Source organism: Erythrolamprus reginae, chromosome 5 (assembly GCF_031021105.1).
Source record: "Erythrolamprus reginae isolate rEryReg1 chromosome 5, rEryReg1.hap1, whole genome shotgun sequence".
Classification (NCBI taxonomy): Eukaryota; Metazoa; Chordata; class Lepidosauria; order Squamata; family Dipsadidae; genus Erythrolamprus; species Erythrolamprus reginae.
The window spans coordinates 116,482,838-116,503,242 of record NC_091954.1 but is presented as its reverse complement, the minus strand read 5'-3'; the positions used below and the strand labels follow the sequence as shown (position 1 = coordinate 116,503,242).

General features: G+C 46.0%; 1 protein-coding gene across 2 annotated transcripts in view; it reads left to right on the top strand.

Annotated features, from left to right (window-relative positions):
* The window catches only part of TFRC (transferrin receptor), a 52,286-nt gene that overhangs the window by 19,819 nt on the left and 12,062 nt on the right, over positions 1-20,405 (top strand). For both annotated transcript variants that reach the window (XM_070753833.1, XM_070753832.1), the window contains exons 4-15: positions 16-223; positions 2,068-2,202; positions 3,639-3,732; positions 5,192-5,314; positions 6,768-6,866; positions 8,732-8,871; positions 11,057-11,220; positions 13,187-13,306; positions 14,111-14,196; positions 14,604-14,667; positions 16,206-16,273; positions 20,212-20,258. In XM_070753833.1, the coding sequence (XP_070609934.1) occupies positions 16-223; positions 2,068-2,202; positions 3,639-3,732; positions 5,192-5,314; positions 6,768-6,866; positions 8,732-8,871; positions 11,057-11,220; positions 13,187-13,306; positions 14,111-14,196; positions 14,604-14,667; positions 16,206-16,273; positions 20,212-20,258 (1,348 nt within the window). The remainder of the gene's footprint in view (positions 1-15; positions 224-2,067; positions 2,203-3,638; positions 3,733-5,191; positions 5,315-6,767; positions 6,867-8,731; positions 8,872-11,056; positions 11,221-13,186; positions 13,307-14,110; positions 14,197-14,603; positions 14,668-16,205; positions 16,274-20,211; positions 20,259-20,405) is intronic.

Sequence of the window (20,405 nt, the reverse complement as noted above, 5' to 3'; positions counted from 1 at the left end):
CTCACCTTTTGCCAGGGTTTTTGTTCGGCTACATAACGTTCCGTGCCCGGATGCCACCACCGGCAAAGTGCAACGGGGCGGTGTCCTCGAGCGATGGTATCTCCTATTCGTCTGAATCCTCCGACGCCAACAATCCCCCACCCGAAACGGTGCTCTATTGGGGAGACCTGAAGAAATTACTGGCCAGTAGTCTAGGCAAGGCCACCTTCGAAGCGACCATCAGGTAAGAGTCGTTCTGATAGCCCCGTGAGATGGGATAGCCAATGGGGCGACCTTTGAAGAGTGTTCGGAAACTTCAGATCGTGCAGAATGCAGCTGTGAGAGCAATCATGGGCTTTCCCAAATATGCCCATGTCACACCAACACTCCGCAGTCTGCATTGGTTGCCGATCAGTTTCCGGTCACAATTCAAAGTGTTGGTTATGATCTTTAAAGCCCTTCATGGCACCGGACCAGGATATCTCCAGGACCGCCTTCTGCCGCACGAATCCCCGCGACCGATTAGGTCCCACAGAGTTGGCCTTCTCCGGGTCCTCTCGACGAAACAATGTCGTCTGGCGGGACCCAGGATAAGAGCCTTCTCTGTGGCGGCCCCAACCCTATGGAACCAACTCCCTCCTGAGATCAGAACTGCTCCCACCCTCCTTGCCTTTCGTAAACTCCTTAAAACCCACCTCTGCCGTCAAGCATGGGGAAATTGATTCCCCCGGGCCGTTTCATTTTATGTCTGGTTTGTTTGGGATGCACGACTGTTTTTATAATAAGGGTTTTAAACTGTCCTTTTTTAACCATTAGATTTGTACTATGTATTTTTGTTGTAAGCCGCTCCGAGTCTTCGGAGAGGGGCGGCATACCAATCTAATAAATAATAATAATAATAATTATTATTATTATTATTATTATTTTAATACTCAGCAATATAGGGACAGATCTGGTTCACAATTCAAAGTTTTATTTCAGATAAAAGGCGTTTGCAAAGCCGGTCTCCAAGTCTCTGCCTTTTGTAATCCGTACATTTTATACCCTCCACTCAATGCACACCACAGCCCTCCCAATACGCCTTTATTCTCCTAAGTCACTGCCTAAGTTATTCTATACTTTACAGCAGTGATGACGAACCTCTTTTTCCTCAGGTGTTAGTTCATGGGTTAGTGCCCACACCCATAATTCAATGCCTGGGGAGGGCGAAAACAGCTTCCCCCATCCTCCAGAGCCCCCCCTCCCCCCGGGAGGTTGGAAATGGCCTGTTTCCCAACTTCTGGTGGGCCCAGTAGGGTCGTGTTTCACCCTCCCCAGGCTCCAAAAGCTTCCCTGGAGCAGAAGGAGGGTAAAAACGTCCTCCCTCAGAGCCTCTGCGCGAGCCAAAAATCACAGGCGCATTGGAGCTGAGCTAGAGCAATGGCTCATGTGCCAGCAGGCTAAATGAGACGTTTGGGAAAATCCCCAGACTTCCAGTTTGCCCACTGGGCTGTTTTTCCCACCCCGGAGGGCGAAATGGCCTTTCCCAAGGCTGAAAATCAGCTGCTACCACCACCGTTCCCTGTAGGCTGTGCATGCCTGCGCCAGCGCACCCCAAAACGCCCCCCTGCACCCTTTTCCAAGGGTGTGCATGGAGCCGCAGCTGCCCCCTCACGCCCCTGGCTACTCGCCGCTGCCACCCGTCCGCCCGATCCGCCTCTCTTTCTCCTCCGCTTCCCGTCTTGGGGCGTGGCTCCTCCCGCAGCGGGAACGCCCGCCCTGCCACTCTCGCAGTCCCTTTGCCGAGAGCGCTTTCGTCCCAAGCTCTTAGCGAGGGGGCTGCAGGAGAGGCGGGACAGGCATTCTCACAGCGGGGGCCGGCGAAGGTGATTTTCAATGTCGGGCGCGCGAGTCGGCACGCGCTCTCCCCATCCCCCTGCCAGCCCACCCGGAACATTCAAAGTAAGAAAAACCTTTATGCCGCCCTGAGTCTAAGGAGAAGGGCAGCATAAAAATCAAATAAATAAATAAATAAACAAACAAACAGTTTGTGTGAAGATGCTGGTCTGATAGAACTCCTGACTTTTGATTCCTTTGGTTTTCTTACAGGAAAATATCCAGTGAGAATCACGAAGCCGGCAGTGTCCGGGACGAGGTTCTGGCCTACGACATCCAAAAACAGTTTGAATTGTGCAACTTGGACAAAGTCTGGGAAGATGAGCATTACGTCCCTCTCCCAGCCAGGTAGGAACTTTGGCTCAAGAGTTCTGTGGGGGAGGGGCTGGGGGGCTCCACTCGCCCTCAGAAAGTGGCCGTTTGGGTTCCTGACCTGACGATCAAGTCTCCTGAAAAAGATGACAGGAATCCCTCGCTACTTCACGGGTTTCCAAAGGGGGCTTAAATCCATTAAACCCATTGAAAATTCATAAAATTCTTCTACAGTACTCCTGCACTCTATTAAAGAAACTGGTAGGATATCCCATGTAGTTCCAGCTGAGAAACATTATAGAATGACTGTTTAATGCAAAGGGTGGGTTTTATTATTATCATTATTATTATTATTATTATTATTATTATTATTTATTGGATTTGTATGCCGCCCCTCTCCGAAGACTCGGGGCGGCTAACAGCAGTAACAAGACAGCATACAATAATAATCCAATACTAAAAACAATTAAAAACCCATTATTATAAAAACCAAACATACATACAGACATACCATGCATAAAATTGTAAAGGCCTAGGGGGAAAGAGGATTTCAATTCCCCCATGCCTGATGGCAGAGGTGGGTTTTAAGTAGCTTACGAAAGGCAAGGAGGGTGGGGGCAATTCTAATTTCTGGGGGGAGCTGGTTCCAGAGGGCTGGGGCCGCCACAGAGAAGGCTCTTCCCCCGGCATTGTTTAGTTGACGTGACCCAGAGAAGACCCACTCTGTGGGACCTAACTGCTCACTGGGATTCATGCAGCAGTCCAAATACGCATTAAATACATAAAAAACTATCTTTCCTCTACTTCACGGAAATTCGTTTTTCACGGGGTGGGTGGGTCCTGGAACGCATCCCCCGCGAAAAACGATGGATTGCTCTACTTAGAAAAGGAAACCAGTTTGGCCTAGTAGTTAAGGCACCAGCCTAGAAAGCAAGGAATGGTGAGTTCAGGACCCTCTTTAGGTCTGAAATGCTACTAGGTGACTTTGGGACAATTGCCCTGAGACAGGGTCCTGCCCCCACCCCCTCACCCACACGTCAGGGTTGGTGTAGACAGCTTCATTCAGTCTACCATGTAGATCAGTGTTTCCCAACCTTGGCTACTTGAAGATATCTGGACTTCAACTCCCAGAATTCCCCAGCCAGCATTCGCTGGGCATTCGCTGGCTGGGGAATTCTGGGAGTTGAAGTCCAGATCTCTTCAAGTGGCCAAGGTTGGGAAACACTGGTGTAGCTAACCAAAAACAAAAACAAAATTAGCAGCCAAACCATGTGCTGATGCTGACAACATGTGAAATTGACTGTCAATCAGCGTTGCTTCCTAAGTGGACAGTTTGATTTCACAGAAGTTTGATTTACTTGGAGTTATATTGTGTGGTTTGAGTGTTCCCTTTATCTTTTTTGAGCAGTACACATAATATAAAATGTCACTTTGAAGCGTGCAGTAATGGCCACAATGCTATTTTTTTTTAGGCCTTCAAATGTAATTTCTTTGGAAGATGATACAAACACAATCGTGGAGAGACCCAGTGCTTTCGTAGCCTACAGTGGAAATGGCCGGGTTTCGGTAAGTCTCTCCGAGAGCTCAGTGGCTTTTATTCTTCCCAACTGGACACTATGGAAGATTAGAAAAAGTTTCCCACAATGGTGTTTCTCTCTTTGATAAAATAATACTTGTAGTTGTCAGGGGTTAGAACTTAGTATTTTTTTTTAATTACTATTTTTATATTATCGTTGTTCTGTTGAGCTCTCTGGTAGAATCCTCCCAAAAATGCACAGATACAATTTCAGACACACACACGTTTGAAAATTCAAAACAATGTTCTTTATAATGCAAATAAACGAAGCCCTCTTTTTGTATAGCAAAGAGCACTCGTCTCCAAACAAACTGGTAATGTGTACAAGTCCCTTATCAGTTCTGTGATACTTAGCTTGCAGCTGTGAGGCAATTCACAGTCCTCCTTCTTTCACAAAGTGAAACACACTTTGCTCTGGTTTAGTTTCAAAGCGGGGAAAAATCAGCACACAAAGGTCAAAGTCAGTAAAGCAGTCAGGAAACACAACAATCAGATAATCCTCCACAATGGCCAAACCCACAGGCTGCTCTTTATAGCAGCCTCACTAATGACCACAGCCCCACCCAACCACAGGTGGCCTCCTTTTCTTTGATAATAATCTCTCAGTTGTTGTTGCCTATGCATCGCTCTCCGCATGCGTGGCTGTATCATTAACTCTTGTTCTGAATCCAAGGAGGAGCTAGATAATTGATCTCCTTCTGAGCTGTCTGCCCCACTCTCCTCCTCCCTGTCACTCATGTCTTCTTGGTCAGAGGAGCCTTCATCCGCAGATTCCACCAGGGGCAAAACAGGCCTGCAGCACGTGGATGTCTCCCCCACATCCACAATCCTTGGGGCAGGAGCTGGGCCAGAGCTAACCACAACAATCGTACAAAATAGTATTTGTGTGTGTGTGTGTATTACTATAGATATAATAATGCACATACAAAATACTATTTTATTGTAATTTTTTGGGGTCAAACCACCTTCTGTCCTTCTCATCTTTCCACTGTTCCTATCAACCTATTTCCTTAGCTGCTTATGACTGTAAATTCCTTGTTTGTATTTTATGATTTAGGTTTTTAATTTAGTATCCTATTACAACAGGTCATTTGCTTATTGAGTACCTTATGATACATCACTGAGCATTGCATTTTAGGATTAATGGTGATTGCATTTTATGATGATGGTTGTGATATATCACTTACTGCTTGTATTGCACACTGAGGGCTTATGCAACAGAGACAAATTCCTTGTGGGTGTCTTATTACACTTGGCCGATAAAGAGCAAAGAATTCTATTCTGTTAATTTCTTCAAAGATTTTTCCTTCGTCCAGAGAACATTGAGGTGGAACACCACCCAAAATCTCATTGCCTGCCTTATAAGGTCCACCTCTGATGTTGGCCAACTTTGATTTTAAGTTTTATATTTACTTTTATTTGTGGTCCGACTAACCTTATCTCTTGTAGGGCAAACCGGTTTACTCCAATTACGGCCGTAAAGATGATTTCAAAGTCCTTCTAGACAAAGGTGTCGTCCTGAATGGCACAGTGGTCATTGTGCGAGCTGGCATTATTACGTTTGCTGAGAAGGTAAAATTATTTTTATTCATTTCCCCATTTAGAAATTACCAATGTCCCTCACAAGATTGAACGGAAGACGGGCTACAAGAATGGTGGAAGGTCTTAAGCATAAAACGTATCAGGAAAGACTTAATGAACTCCATCTGTAGAGTCTGGAGGACAGAAGGGAAAGGGGGGGGGGCAGGATCGAAACATTTAAATATGTTAAAGGGTTAAATAAGGTCCAGGAGGGAAGTGTTTTTAATAGGAAAGTGAACACAAGAACAAGGGGACACAATCTGAGGTCAGTTGGGGGAAAGATCAGAAGTAATGTGAGAAAATATTATTTCACTGAAAGAGGAGTAGATGCTTGGCACAAACTTCCAGCAGATGTGGTTGGTCAATCCACAGTAACTGAATTTAAACATGCCTGGGATAAACATAGATCCATCCTAAGATAAAATACAGGAAATAGTATAAGGGCAGACTGGATAGACCAGGAGGTCTTTTTCTGCCGTCAGTCTTCTATGTTTCTAAGATTGTGACTCTGAGCGGTCATATACGGAAAAAAGGACATAAAAACAGTGTGCCTGTACTACAAAGCAGGTTAAAACAAGGAGAACATACTGTATTTTCATAGTATAAGACGCACCTTAATTTGGGGGGGGGGGGGATCTATCTACCAGGTATTCATCTGGCTAGCGTCCTTAATTTGGTCAACTTCAGCACATTATTTTATCCCCTGGTTAGGGATGAAAAAAACCTTATTTGGAGCAAGTAGCAATGAAAACAAGCCTACGAAGACTTAGTCTGGGGGTGGGGGGGGAAATAATCCAAGAGAGTAGGAATGGAAAAAATCCTGCAAGCCGGGAAGTTGGCCTTCTCCGGGTCCCGTTGACTAAACAATGTCGTTTGGCAGGCCGCAGGGGAAGAGCCTTCTCTGTGGCGGCCCCGGCCCTCTGGAATCAACTCCTCCCCCCGGAGATTAGAATGGCCCCCACCCTCCTTGTCTTTCGTTAACTACTAAAGACCCATCTACACTGCCAGGCATGGGGGAGTTGAGACACCTTTCCCCCAGGCTTTTTTTATATTTATGTTTGGGTATGTATGTGTCGTTTGGTTTTTAAATATGATAGGGTTTTATATGCTTCTTTTTTAATATTAGATTTGTTTCACTATAATATTGTTTTTATTATTGTTGTGAGCCGCCCCGAGTCTTCGGAGAGGGGCGGCATACAAATCTAATAAATTATTATTATTATTATTATTATTATTATTATTATTATTATTATTATTATTAAGTTCATTAGCACCTGGTTAGGGCTGGAAAAAAAGCTACATTCTGCGTATAAGTCTCGCCCAAATGGGGTCTTTGGGGAATGTGAGCAAAGAAGTGTCCCTTCACTTGCCAACTTTGTATGCCACTCAACCGCTTTTCCACAAAGCATTAAAAAAAACACACACACCCCATGTCTCCCTCTAGGTGGCCAACGCCAAGGCTTGGGGGGCTGTCGGGGTGCTGATCTATCCAGATACTGCCGACTACAGTAACCTTGGAGAAAACGTGGCGCTGTTTGGACATGTGAGTTTGGCCGTTTTTTGTTGTTGTTTTTTTGTCGGTGAACTTCCGTGCCTCCGTTTTAAGAGCCGTGGACTACGACTCCCAGAATTCCTCAGCCAGGCCACGTTAAGGGAGTCAGGTGGTGGTTATGCAAATCAGGCTCCCCCGTGGATTTTGCTCATCAGAAGCTTGCAAAAGCTGATTTGATTTGGTTTGATGTAATTTGATTTAATTGACTTGTATGTTGCCCAATCCCGTGGGAACATTGCAACCGCCATAAGTACATGCCAGTTGCCAGGTGTTTCTGTCAGCATTCCACCGTGGTCTAACATCCAGTGATAGAAATACTGTATTTGAACCAGAGTATATGTGGCAGGGGTGGTTTGTTCAGACAATAATACAAGCCAACATATAGTAAAGATATTATTTACAAGATATACAATATCTCCATAATATTACACAGTAATTATAATACAGTCCATAATACAGCTCTTATTCACACACAGATGGTACATATACTATTACGCACACAGCAATATAGTATATTCTCGTATTCTACAGGAAATACCTTTACATCTTACATTGTATTTCACGTTTGATGTGTATGTGCTGTATGGTTTTTAATTGTTGAGGTTTTTATATATTTTATTATTAGATTTGTTCCATTGTTATACTGTTTTTATTACTGTTGTGAGCCGCCCCGAGTCTTCGGAGAGGGGCGGCATACAAATCTAATAAATTGAATTGAATCTTAGTACACAGCTTTTGCACACAAAGCAGATGTAGTATATTCTACACAGTATATTGTGCACAGCTCAGATATTAATACTAACCAGCATATATACTCATGCCCTCATCACCTCGAGGTTCGACTACTATAACGCTCTCTACATGGGGCGACCTTTGAAGAGTGTTCGGAAACTTCAGATCGTGCAGAATGCAGCTGCGAGAGCAGTCATGGGCTTTCCTAAACATGCCCATGTTACACCAACACTCCGCAGTCTGCATTGGTTGCCGATCAGTTTCCGGTCACAATTCAAAGTGTTGATTATGACCTATAAAGCCCTTCATGGCATCGGACCAGAATATCTCCGGGACCGCCTTCTGCCGCATGAATCCCAGCGACCGGTTAGGTCCCACAGAGTTGGCCTTCTCTGGGTCCCGTCGACTAAGCAATGTCGTCTGGCAGGATCCAAGGGAAGAGCCTTCTCTGTGGTGGCCCCGACCCTCTGGAACCAGCTCCCCCCGGAGATTAGGATTGCCCCCACCCTCCTCGCCTTTTGCAAACTCCTTAAAACCCACCTCTGTCGTTAGGCATGGGGGAATTGAGATATCCCTTTCCCCCTAGGCCTATACAATTTATGCATGGTATGTTTGTGTGTATGTTTGGTTTTTAATAAGGGTTTTTAAAATTATTTTAAACATTAGATTTGTCATATGCTGTTTTATTATTGTTGTTAGCCGCCCCGAGTCTACGGAGAGGGGCGGCATACAAATCTAATAAATAAATATGGCTACATTGCAGCCTAGCTCATAATTGCTACCTCGCTCTTAAAGTAATATCTGTTATTTCCTACGAACATACAATGCTGGTTTATCTTCATATATTGGAAACCCAACCAATACAGTACGTGGTACTGACAGTTTCGATCATGTGACCACGAAGAGGCTGCGATGGTCGTGGGCGTTAAAAATAACCGCCTCTCAGTCACTTTTTTCAGCACTGTTGTGACTTTGAGTGTATGGTCACTAAACGAACTGTCATAAGTCTAGGACTTACCTGAGCAAATGAGACCTCGGAGCTGGTGGCATGAAGCACATGGGAGGAAAAACTCAATTTATCTGCTTTTTTGTGATGCCTCTTCCCCCCTCACATTGTCTTGCAGGCTCATCTTGGTACAGGCGATCCATATACACCAGGATTTCCTTCTTTCAACCACACTCAGTTCCCTCCCGTTCAGTCTTCAGGCCTCCCTGGCATCCCCGTCGCAAGTATTTCACGCCGGGCCGCACGGAATTTAGCCAGGTAACCAGCCCACCTGTTTTCAAACTTCTCGTCGTAGATTGTGGGGGTCACCAGCAGCCAGGACCTGTCTTACCAGGTCTTCTTCCTCTCAGAAAATTAAAATTGAGAAAGAGAAATTCCACGATTGCAAGGTTGTGTTAGTGACAGGTGGTTGCAGCACAACCATCATCATTGTCCTGGGAGGGGGGGGAGGGATTGGTTTTTTTCACCCCGTAACAGTTAAAAGGAAAAGGACATTACCAATAGCACCTAGATTTATATTTATAAGTAGGATGCTTGGCTGCATAGCTAGAGGTATAACAAGCAGGAAGAGGGAGATTGTGATCCCGCTCTATAGACCCCATTTGGAATAATACTGTGTCCAGTTCTGGAGACCTCACCTACAAAAAGATATTGACAAAATTGAACGGGTCCAAAGACGGGCTACAAGAATGGTGGAAGGTCTTAAGCATAAAACGTATCAGGAAAGACTTCATGAACTCAACCTGTAGAGTCTGGAGGACAGAAGGAAAAGGGGGAACATGATCGAAACATTTAAATATATTAAAGGGTTAAATAAGGTCCAGGAGGGAAGTGTTTTTAATAGGAAAGTGAACACAAGAACAAGGGGACACAATCTGAGGTCAGTTGGGGGAAAGATCAGAAGCAACGTGAGAAAATATTATTTTACTGAAAGAGTAGTAGAGGCTTGGAACAAACTTCCAGCAGACGTGATAGATAAATCCACAGTAACTGAATTTAAACCTGCCTGGGATAAACATAGATCCATCCTAAGATAAAATACAGGAAATAATATAAGGGCAGACTAGATGGACCACGAGGTCTTTTTCTGCTGTCAGTCTTCTATGTTTCTATGCCACTTCGCAGTGCATTCCAGCCCTCTCTAAGCGGTTTACAGAGTCAGCCTCTTGGCCCCAACAATCTGGGTCCACTTTTAACCCACCTTGGAAGGGCAGAAGGCTGAGTCAACCTTGATCAGGACAGGATCGAGTGCTAGCAATGGGCAGAATTAACCTGAATTAGAAAAGAGGGAGAGAGGGAGGAAAGGCAATAGCACTTAGACTTCTATGCCGCTCCGCAGTGCTTTCCAGCCCTCTCCAAGGGGTTTACAGAGTCATCCTCTTGCCCCCAACAATCTGGGTCCTCATTTTACCCCCCTCGGAAGGATGGAAGGCTGAGTCAACCTTGAGCCAGTCGGGAACGAACTGCTGGCAGTGGGCAGAGTCAGCCTGCAATTGCTGCATCCTAACCTCTGCATCAGGGAGGAAGGAAGGAAGATAAGAATGAGAGGTGGTGCAGTGGTTAGAGTGCAGCCCTGCAGGCTCCTTCAGCTAACTACTAGCTGTAGTTCAGCAGTTCAAATCTCACCACCGGCTCAAGGTTGACTTAGCCTTCCGTCCTTCCAAGGTGGGTCAAATGAGGACCCAGATTGTTGGGGGGCAAGAGGCTGATTCTTAGGGCTGGAAAAACACTGGGAAGCAGTATATAAATTGCTATTGCTGGGAAGGAAGGAGAGAGAGAAAGAAAGAAAGAAACCAGGGTGGCACAGTGGTTAGTGTGCAGGCTCCTTCAGCTGACTGCTAGCTGTAGTTCAGCAGTTCAAATCTCACCACTGGCTCCAGGTTGACTCAGCCTCCCCTCCTTCCCAGGTGGGTCAAATGACCCAGATTGTTGGGGGGCAAGAGGCTGAGTCTGTCAACTGCTTAGAGAGGGTTGGAAAAGCCCTAGGAAGTGGTATATGTCTAAGTGCTATTGAAAGAGAGAGAGAGACAGAAGAAAGAAAGGAAGAAAGAAAAGAAAGACGAAGGAAGGAAGAGAACCAGGGTGGCACAGTGGTTAGAGTGCAGCACTGCAGGCTACTTCAGCTAAACTACTAGCTGTAGTTCAACAGTTCAAATCTCTCCACCGGCTCCAGGTTGACTCATCCCTCCCTCCTTCCGAGGTGGGTCAAATGAGGACCCAGATTGTTGGGGGAAAGAGACTGATTCTGTCGACCGCTTAGAGAGGGCTGCAAAAGCCCTAGGAAGTGGTATATATAAGTCTGAATGCTATTGCTCCCCTGTTCCTTTTAAATAACGAGGGCGAGAAATTTGGGTTTAAACTCTGACGATTTTGAACGTGTCAGCCTATGTTGGAGAAGCGCACTTAGATAAGGTAGAGTAACATGTCCCGGTTGCGCTTTCAGTGTCCTGGACGGATCAGACTGTCCCAGCACGTGGCCAGTCACAATCTTTCGCAAGTGTGCTACCTCCCTGGCAGGAAAGAACGTGAGGCTTGAGGTTAACAACCAAATGGTAGAGAAGAAAGTCCTGAACATCTTCGGCGTGATTAAAGGTTTTGTGGAACCAGGTAAGCATCAGTGGCCTCTCGGACAGATGGGGGTGGTGGTTGGTGGGGTCTGAGCAAGAATGGGACAACTCACTATGGCCATCTCCCCACAAGACAACTCACTGGGGGACAATTTTAACAATTCTTATTTAATTAAAGCCTTAATTAGACCACACATGGAGTACTGCATCCAATTTTGGTTAGGACACTACAAAAAAGACATTGAGACTCTAGAGCAGAAGTTTTCAAACTTGGCAAGGGTAAGACTTGTGGACTTCAACTCCCAGAATTCTCCAGCCAGCTATGCTGGCTGGAGAATTCTGGAAGTTGAAGTCCACAAGTCTTACCCTTGCCAAGTTTGAAGACCTCTGCTCTAGAGAAAATGCAGAAGAGAGCAACCAGGATGACTGTCTCTGACAGTCTCAAAATGGGTGAACAGTGCAGTCAGGCGGTAGGGAAAGCAAGTAGGATGCTTGGCTGCATAACAAGCAGGAAGAGGGAAATTATGATCCCGCTATATAGAGCGCTGGTGAGACCACATTTGGAATACTGTGTTCAGTTCTGGAGACCTCACCTACAAAAAGATATTGACAAAATTGAATGGGCCCAAAGACGGGCTACAAGAATGGTGGAAGGTCTTAAGCATAAAACGTATCAGGAAAGACTTCATGAACTCAATCTGTATAGTCTGGAGGACAGAAGGGAAAGGGGGGACATGATCGAAACATTTAAATATGTTAAAGGGTTAAATAAGGTTCAGGAGGGAAGTGTTTTTAATACGAAAGTGAACACAAGAACAAGGGGACACAATCTGAAGTTAGTTGGGGGAAAGATCAAAAGCAACGTGAGAAAATATTATTTCACTGAAAGAGGAGTAGATGCTTGGAACAAACTTCCAGCAGACGTGGTAGATAAATCCACAGTAACTGAATTTAAACATGCCTGGGATAAACATATATCCATTGTAAGATAAAATACAGGAAATAGTATAAGGGCAGACTAGATGGACCAGGAGGTCTTTTTCTGCCGTCAGTCTTCTATGTTTCTATGACTGGAAACTAAAACATACAGAGAGCAGTGGCAGCAACTGGGCCTGGCTAGTGTAGCAAAGAGAAGGACCAGGGGAGACATGATATTTGAGGGGCTGCCACAGAGGGGAGGGGTCAGGCTGTTTTCCAAAGCACCCAAAGGCCAGACGAAGCTGACCCAAAGAGATTTAACCTGGAAATAAGGAGAAATTTCCTGACACAACAATCAACCAATGGAACCATTGTGCTAGAGGAATCGTTGTAAGATTAGCATTCTACCTTTCCATATTAAAGGAAGGAATAAGTGTGTTTTTAAAAAAATTACTCAATACAGTACTGGATTGATTTTGGGTTTTAGCTGCTGGATTAATGGCAAGCTTCTCTCCCCCCCCCCCCCCTTAGTCACTCTTCTCTATCTTCCCATCATTCTGTTTTAGTAACCCCATAGTTGTATTTATTGCATTTCAGTTTCATTGTTTATCTATCTGTTCTATTGTCACTCTTTTCATTTTATTGTAGCCCTACAGCAGTGGTTCTCAACCTTTCTAACGCCATGACCCCTTAATACAGTTCCTTATGTTGTGGTGACCCCCAACCATAAGTCTAGCGCCAATTCTCCCAGCAGAGCTTTAAGCTGATTGGCAGGAAGGTGAGAGGGACACCCCCCACCGTAAACGCCTGATTGGTCCAAGTGTAAAAATATGTTCCAAGGCGCCAGAATAGAAGCTTTAGTTCCTAACACCAGGGGAAATTTGTCTTTTCCCAGGGTCTTGGGCGACCCCTGTGAAACAATCGTTCAAACACACATACCCCCATAGTGGTCCTGATCCCCAGGTTGAGAACCACTGCCTTAACAGCTTCCAACTGTCCTGTTGACCCTCACCCTAGGACTTTCTGGCTGTCCCCTCCCTCCTGTTCCATTGTAAGGTTGGGATTCAGTGAGCCGTTTTCTCTTGCAGATCGATATGTCGTGATCGGAGCTCAGCGGGATGCCTGGGGCGAAGGAACGGTGAAATCAGCGGTCGGGACGGCCCTGTTGATGGAGCTGGCCCACACCCTCTCCGGGATGGTCAAAAACGGTAAGGCTTTTGAGAAGAATCCTAGAGTGGTCCAGCCCCTTGCTCAATGCAGGATTCACTAAACCATCCCAGAAAGATGACTGTCCAGTCTCTGTTTGAAGACCTCCAGTGAAGGCGAGCCCACCACCTCCTGTGGCAAACTCTTCCACTGGTTTACCACCCTTTTTTAAAATCAGTTTTTTTCTGATATAGAAACATAGAAAACTGACGGCAGAAAAAGACCTCCTGGTCCATCTAGTCTGCCCTTATACTACTTCCTGTATTTTATCTCAGGATGGATCTATGTTTATCCCAGGCATGTTTCAATTCAGGGACTGTGGATTTACCAACCACGTCTGCTGGAAGTTTGTTCCAAGGATCTACTACTCTTTCAGTGAAATAATAATTTTCTCATGTTGCTTTTGATCTTTCCCCCTATCTCATCCAAATCTGCTCCCTTGCAGTTTCATCCCATTGTTTCTAGTTGTTCCATGTGCTAATGAGAACAAGGCTGATCCCTCTGCTCTGTGACAGCCCTTCGGATATTGGTAGACAGCTATCGAGTCTCCTGTCAATCTTCTCCTTTGCAGACTAAACATCCCGAGATCCTTTAACCATTCCTCATAGGACGTGGTTTCCACACCACTCTCCTTTGAACTTGCTCTAGTTTATCAATGTCCTGTTTAAATTGGGGGGCCCAGAACTGGAGAACAAGTGGGGGGAGAGAGAGGGAAGAAAGAAAGAAAGAAAGAAAAGTCTGCTGTTTCGTTTGGAAGGGGGCCGAACTGAACGGGATCACCAATTTCTCTCTCCTGTGCATTTCAGACGGCTACAAACCTCACAGAAGTATCATCTTCGCCAGCTGGAGCGCAGGAGAATTTGGAGCCGTCGGCGCCACGGAATGGCTAGAGGTAAGAGCTGGGGTTTTTAACACTTTCCATGCTACGGAGCCACTTTTGTGTGTGTGTGTGTGAGAGAGATTTTTGCACTCACAAACATCAGAAGTGCTTCCAGGTTGAAAGGATTGGCCGGGTGACCTCACCGTTGCCCTGGGGAGACACCCATTTGGGGGGCTCCTTTCAAATCCCTGGCGGGAGCTGGAGCAAAAGATAAGAACTCAACTCTGCCCCCCGCGCTGGGGTCTCGAACCTGGCTTGCGAACCTCCTGCCCAACACTCCCAACTGCTTGAGTCAACATGCTCCTTTTTTGTGTGTGTGACAGGAGTGACTGTACAAATTGAGTCCACAAAAAAGTGAATTTATAAGTGGTGGAATAGTTTACAAAATGCTGCTTTTTTCTTTTTCTGAACCCTCTCAGGGCTACGCCGCCTCTCTGCACTTGAAAGCATTCGCTTACATCAATCTGGACGCCGCAGTTTCAGGTAACGTGTCTTGTGACGCTCAGTCAGGTTGTGGGAGTCGAAGTCCACAACTCTTGAAAATTGCCAAGGTTGGAGACCCCTACTCTAAAATTCCGTTCCTGTCTTAGCTTCAGACTTGAGGTTATTTTAATTGAGAAAATGACTTAGCATCTTCCCATCAGAATAATCGTATCACCTTGAGGTTCAACTACTGCAATGCTCTCTACATCACTGTTTCCCAACCTTGGCCACTTGAAGATATGTGGACTTCAACTCCCAGCATTTGCTGGCTGGGGAATTCTGGGAGTTGAAGTCCAAATATTGTCAAGTTGCCAAGATTGGGAATCCCTGCTCTACATGACCTTTGAAGAATGTTTGGAGACTTCAGGTGGTGCAAAATGCAGTCGCGTGAGTGGTTTTGGGCCTTCCTAAGCATGCCCGTGCTTCTCCAACACTCCAGAAGCTGCCTTGGCTACCGATTGGTCTCCAAATGCAATTCAAAGTGTTGGTTATGACCTATAAAGCCCTACATGGCATCGGACCAGATTACTTGCAGGACCATCTTCTGCCTCATGTAATCCTGTCAGCTAGACAATGTCGCCTGGCAGGACCTAGGAGAAGAGCCTTCTCTGTGGCAGCCCCAGCCCTCTGGAATCACCTCCCCCCCAGAGATTCGTACCATCCCCCACCCACCCTGCCTTCCTCAAGGCTTTAAAGAGCCATCTCTGCTGACAGGCTTGGGTCCACTAAATTTTAATATCTAGCCTTGGCTGATGAATGCATTTATTTATTTAATTTATTTATTTATTTAGTTTATTGGATTTGTATGCCGCCCCTCTCTGTAGATTTGCGGAGGCTAACAACAGTGATAAAAAACAGCATGTAACAATCCAATAATAAAACAACTAAAAACCCTTATTATAAAGCCAAACATACCATGCATAACTTGTAATGGCCTAGGGGGAAGGAATATCTCAACTCCCCCATGCCTGGCGGCATAAGTGAGTCTTGAGTAGTTTACGAAAGACAGGGAGGGTGGGGGCAGTTCTAATCTTCAGGGGGAGTTGGTTCCAGAGGGCCAGGGCCGCCACAGACAAGGCTCTTCCCCTGGGTCCCGCTAGACGACATTGTTTAGCCAACGGGACCCAGAGAAGGCCAACTCTGTGGGACCTTAGCGGTCACTGGGAATTTATATGTATGATTGGGTGAATGTGAGCCACTGGTTTTAAGAAATTGGGGGTTTAGAATGTTTTCAGACTTAGATTTCTATATGTTTTGTATTTGTTCTTGTTGTGAGCCTCTCTGGGTTAGGAGGAGAAGGGCGGCATAGAAGTCAAATAAATAAATGCTCCTGCACAGAACCCCAGAGACGTGCAAGACAACATGGGAAGATTTTGTTGTTTATTTATTTGTATCACAATTTTGTTAATTTTATAAGTAACTCAAGGCAGCGAACCATTTCCTGGCTCCCCAGTCTAAAGTTGGCCAACCTTTTTTTGTATGCCGCCTGGTCGCTCAGGACCTCTTTGACCTTCAAGCATCTTCTTTCCCTCTCGCAGGATCCAAGGAATTCCGGTTCTCTTCCAGCCCCTTGTTGAAGAAGCTCCTGGAGGAAGCAGTCACAGATGTGAGTAGCACACGTCTGTTTTGTGGGGAGGGGGGTTTTCTGAGGAAATAATAAGTGAGCCAAGTAGCACTGTTGCCTCTCATGCTTCCTGCAGGAACAGACAGAAAGACGCACCCTTCCCTTGGCCTTCTCTCTCTCTCTATTTGGTTCCTTCGTTTTTACCCTGCCTTTGCTAACTTTATTTTATAAAAGCTCAAGGCAGCGAATGTATCTCACGTTTCTTGTTCTGCCATAACAATCTGGTGAGGTGGGGGAGAAGGAGAAAATATTATTTTACTGAAAGAGTAGTAGATGCTTGGAACAAACTTCTAGCAGATGTAGTTGGTGAATCTACAGGAAATGAATTTAAACATGCCTGGGATAAACTCAGATCCATCCTAAGATGAAATACAGGAAATAGTAGAAGGGCAGATGAGATGGACCAGGAGGTCTTTTTCTGCGGTCAGTCTTCTATGTTTCTATGAGAGGGAGGGGCTGGCTCAAAGTCACCCACCTGCCTTTCATGCCTATGGTGGGACTAGAACTGACCTTGATCTAAAGAGCCAGTTTGTAGAGATGTTTTACTAGATAAATGGTCAAAGCAATGGAAACTGCAGTTTAATGTTTCCAAATGTAAAATAATGCACTTGGGGAAAAGGAATCCTCAATCTGAGTATTGCATTGGCAATTCTGTGTTAGCAAAAACTTCAGAAGAAAAGGATTTAGGGGTAGTGATTTCTGACAGTCTCAAAATGGGTGAGCAGTGTGGTCGGGCAGTAGGAAAAGCAAGTAGGATGCTTGGCTGCATAGCTAGAGGTATAACAAGCAGGAAGAGGGAGATTGTGATCCCCTTATATAGAGCACTGGTGAGACCCCATTTGGAATAATACTGTGCTCAGTTCTGGAGACCTCACCTACAAAAAGATGTTGATCAAATTGAAGGGGTCCAAAGACGGGCTACAAGAATGGTGGAAGGTCTTAAGCATAAAACTTACCAGGAAAGACTTAATGAACTCAATTTGTAGAGTTTGGAGGACAGAAGGAAAAGGGGGGACATGATCGGAACATTTAAATATGTTAAAGGGTTAAATAAGGTCCAGGAGGGAAGTGTTTTTAATAGGAAAGTGAACACAAGAACAAGGGGCCACAATCTGAGGTTAGTTGGGGGAAAGATCAAAAGCAACGTGAGAAAATATTATTTGACTGAAAGAGTAGTAGATGCTTGGAACAAACTTCCAGCAGACGTGGTTGGTAAATCCACAGGAACTGAATTTAAACATGCCTGGGATAAACATAGATCCATCCTAAGATAAAATACAGGAAATAGTACAAGGGCAGACTAGATGGACCATGAGGTCTTTTTCTGCCGTCAGTCTTCTATGTTTCTATGTGGACATGAGGCCTGATTTCTAGAATGTTTTGTCCAGGTTGGAAATACTGTATCTCCCTGGGCTGTCTCGTATTGGGAAACTCTCTCTCTTCCTGGGATCCTGCTGCCTCTGGTTCTCTGGATTTATTCTTTATTGCTTATAACTCCTCCTGTATACAAATACAGTGATCCCCCGGTTATTGCGTCCCCGACCATTGCGAACAGGCTAATTTGCGATTTTTCAACCCGGAAGTCAAAACACCATCTGCGCATGCGGGCCCTTTTTTCTATGGGCACGCATGCGTAGATGGCGCCGGGCAGATCAGCTGCTGGGCGGCTTCCCTAGGTCTTCCCCCTCTTGCTGGCGGGAGGGCGAGCGGCGGGCATCAGCAAGGAGTTTCCCCACCGCCCACGCAAACTCCTCGCTGCCGCCCGCCCTTCGCCCGCCCACGCCGTTCATTCTCGCCGCTTTCCAGCTGAGTCCTGAAGCGAATTCGCTTCAGGACTCAGCTGGAAAGCGGTGAGAGCGAGCACGAGCGAACGGCTTGTCCGCCGCCCGCTCGTGCATCGCCCGCCCACGCCGTTCATTCTCGCCGCTTTCCAGCTGAGTCCTGAAGCGAATTCGCTTCAGGACTCAGCTGGGAAGCGCGAGCGAGCGGCGCCAGCGAACGGCTTGTCCGCCGCCTGCCTGCCCGCTAGCGAGGAGCCGAAGATTGGGGGCGGCGCAGCTGTTTTAAAACGTCGCCGCTGGCATGGGGGGCTTGCCAGCACCCCCCGGACCCCCAACCCGGGTTTGGGGGGCTGCTAGGAAGCCCCCCATGCCGGCGGCGACGTTTTAAAACAGCCGCGCGACTTCCCAATGAGTCCCGAAGACAAATGCGGAAGTTCGCCTTTGACGTTTGTCTTCGGGACTCAGTTGGGAAGCCGCGTGGCTGTTTTAAAACGTCGCCGCCGGCATGGGGGGCTTCCTAGCAGCCCCCCAAACCCGGGTTGGGGGTCCGGGGGGTGCTGGCAAGTCCCCCATGCCGGCGGCGATGTTTTAAAACAGCCGCGCCGCCCCCAATCTTCGGCTCCTCGCTAGCGCTGCGGAAGTAAAAACACCATCTGCGCATGCGCAGATGGTGTTTTTACTTCCGCAGCGCTACTTCGCGAAAACCCGCTCGTTGCGGGGAGTCCTGGAACGGAACCCTCGCAATGATCGGGGGATCACTGTATATAAAACATTAACTCTTAGTTACAATGGGAATGATTGACTTGTCACATACAGCAAGCAGAACAGAACCCTGTCAGCAGGATGGCTAAAACAAACAGAAGAGCAGAAGGATTTCAATTACCTACAGTCAATAAAAGTTAAACAATTATTTCCTTAAACTAATCAAGGAGGCAGGAGTTGCCTCAACTTCAGCATGTAGCTTCTTAATCCAGTCGTGGTTGGCTTGACCTTTGCTCTTAGCTGAATAAGCAGGCAACCTTTTCTCTAAATCAGTGTTTCCCAACCTTGGCAACTTGAAGATATTTGGAGTTCAACTCCCAGAATTCCCCAGCTAGCATTTGTTGGCTGGGGAATTCTGGGAGTTGATGTCCAAATATCTTCAAGTTGCCAAGGTTGGGAAACACTGCCCTAGATACAGAGAGAATTGTATGGACTTAAATACAGAATGCAGTGTTCCCTCACTTTTCACGGGGTGTGTGTTCCGAGACTGCCCGCGAAAGTCAAATTTCCGCGGAGTAGAGATGCGGAAGTAAATACACTATTTTTGGCTATGAACAGTATCCCAAGCCTTCCCTTAACACTTTAAACCCCTAAATTGCAATTTTTCATTCCCTTAGCAACCATTCAGATTATATTACTCACCATGTTTATTTATTAAAGTTTATTTTAAAAAATATTTATTAAAGGCAGACAAAAGTTTGGCGATGACATATGACGTCATCGGGCGGGAAAAAACATGGTACTGTATAGGGAAAAAACCCGCGAAGTATTTTTTAATTAATATTTTTGAAAAACCGTGGTATAGACTTTTGCAAAGTTCGAACCCTCGAAAATCGAGGGAACACTGTAATGAAATGCTTTATTGAAAAGTAGGTTTCCCTATCGTTGCAATAATTGATAATAACCTACAGTTGGCTTTCATATCTAACTCACCATCTCCTGGTGATTGGCCCAAGGTCACCCAGCCGGCTTTCTTGCCTAAAGTAGGACTAGAATTCGCCATCTCCTGGTGATTGGCCTAAAGTCAGGCAGTTGGCTTTTCTACCTAAGAAGGGACTAGAACTCTCACTGGTGATTGGTGAAGAGGCACCTGGCTAACGTTTGAGCCTAAGGCAGGACTAGAACTCCTGATTGGTGCCTTCACCTGGTGGTTTTTATAAGGTGGGTGGATAGGTAGATAACATTGATTGATTGACTGACCCTGTTCTGGGCTGTTGGACATCTGTTGCCTTCTGGTTTGAGATCTGGGGCAGCAGGAGTTTCAGGCAAGGGAGAAGGATTGTGGAATTGAGCCCCACAGGAGTTTTAAGTCTCTCAAGGGTTGGATTATCCCCGTGATGGAAGGAGTGTGATTTGTTCCTCTTTGTCCTTTTCCAGGTCTCCTTTTCGCCACTCAATCTTCGGGCTGCTTTTGCAGGCAAAGAGTAAGTAAAGCTTTGGCACTCGCCGATTCTTTGGGGGCCACGACAGGACTCCTGCTGTCTTGATAGTCAGATTGTATAAACATTAAATGTTTCCCCCATAAGAGAAATCTGCAAACTTTCTGGTCTTAGGCACGACTAGAACTCACA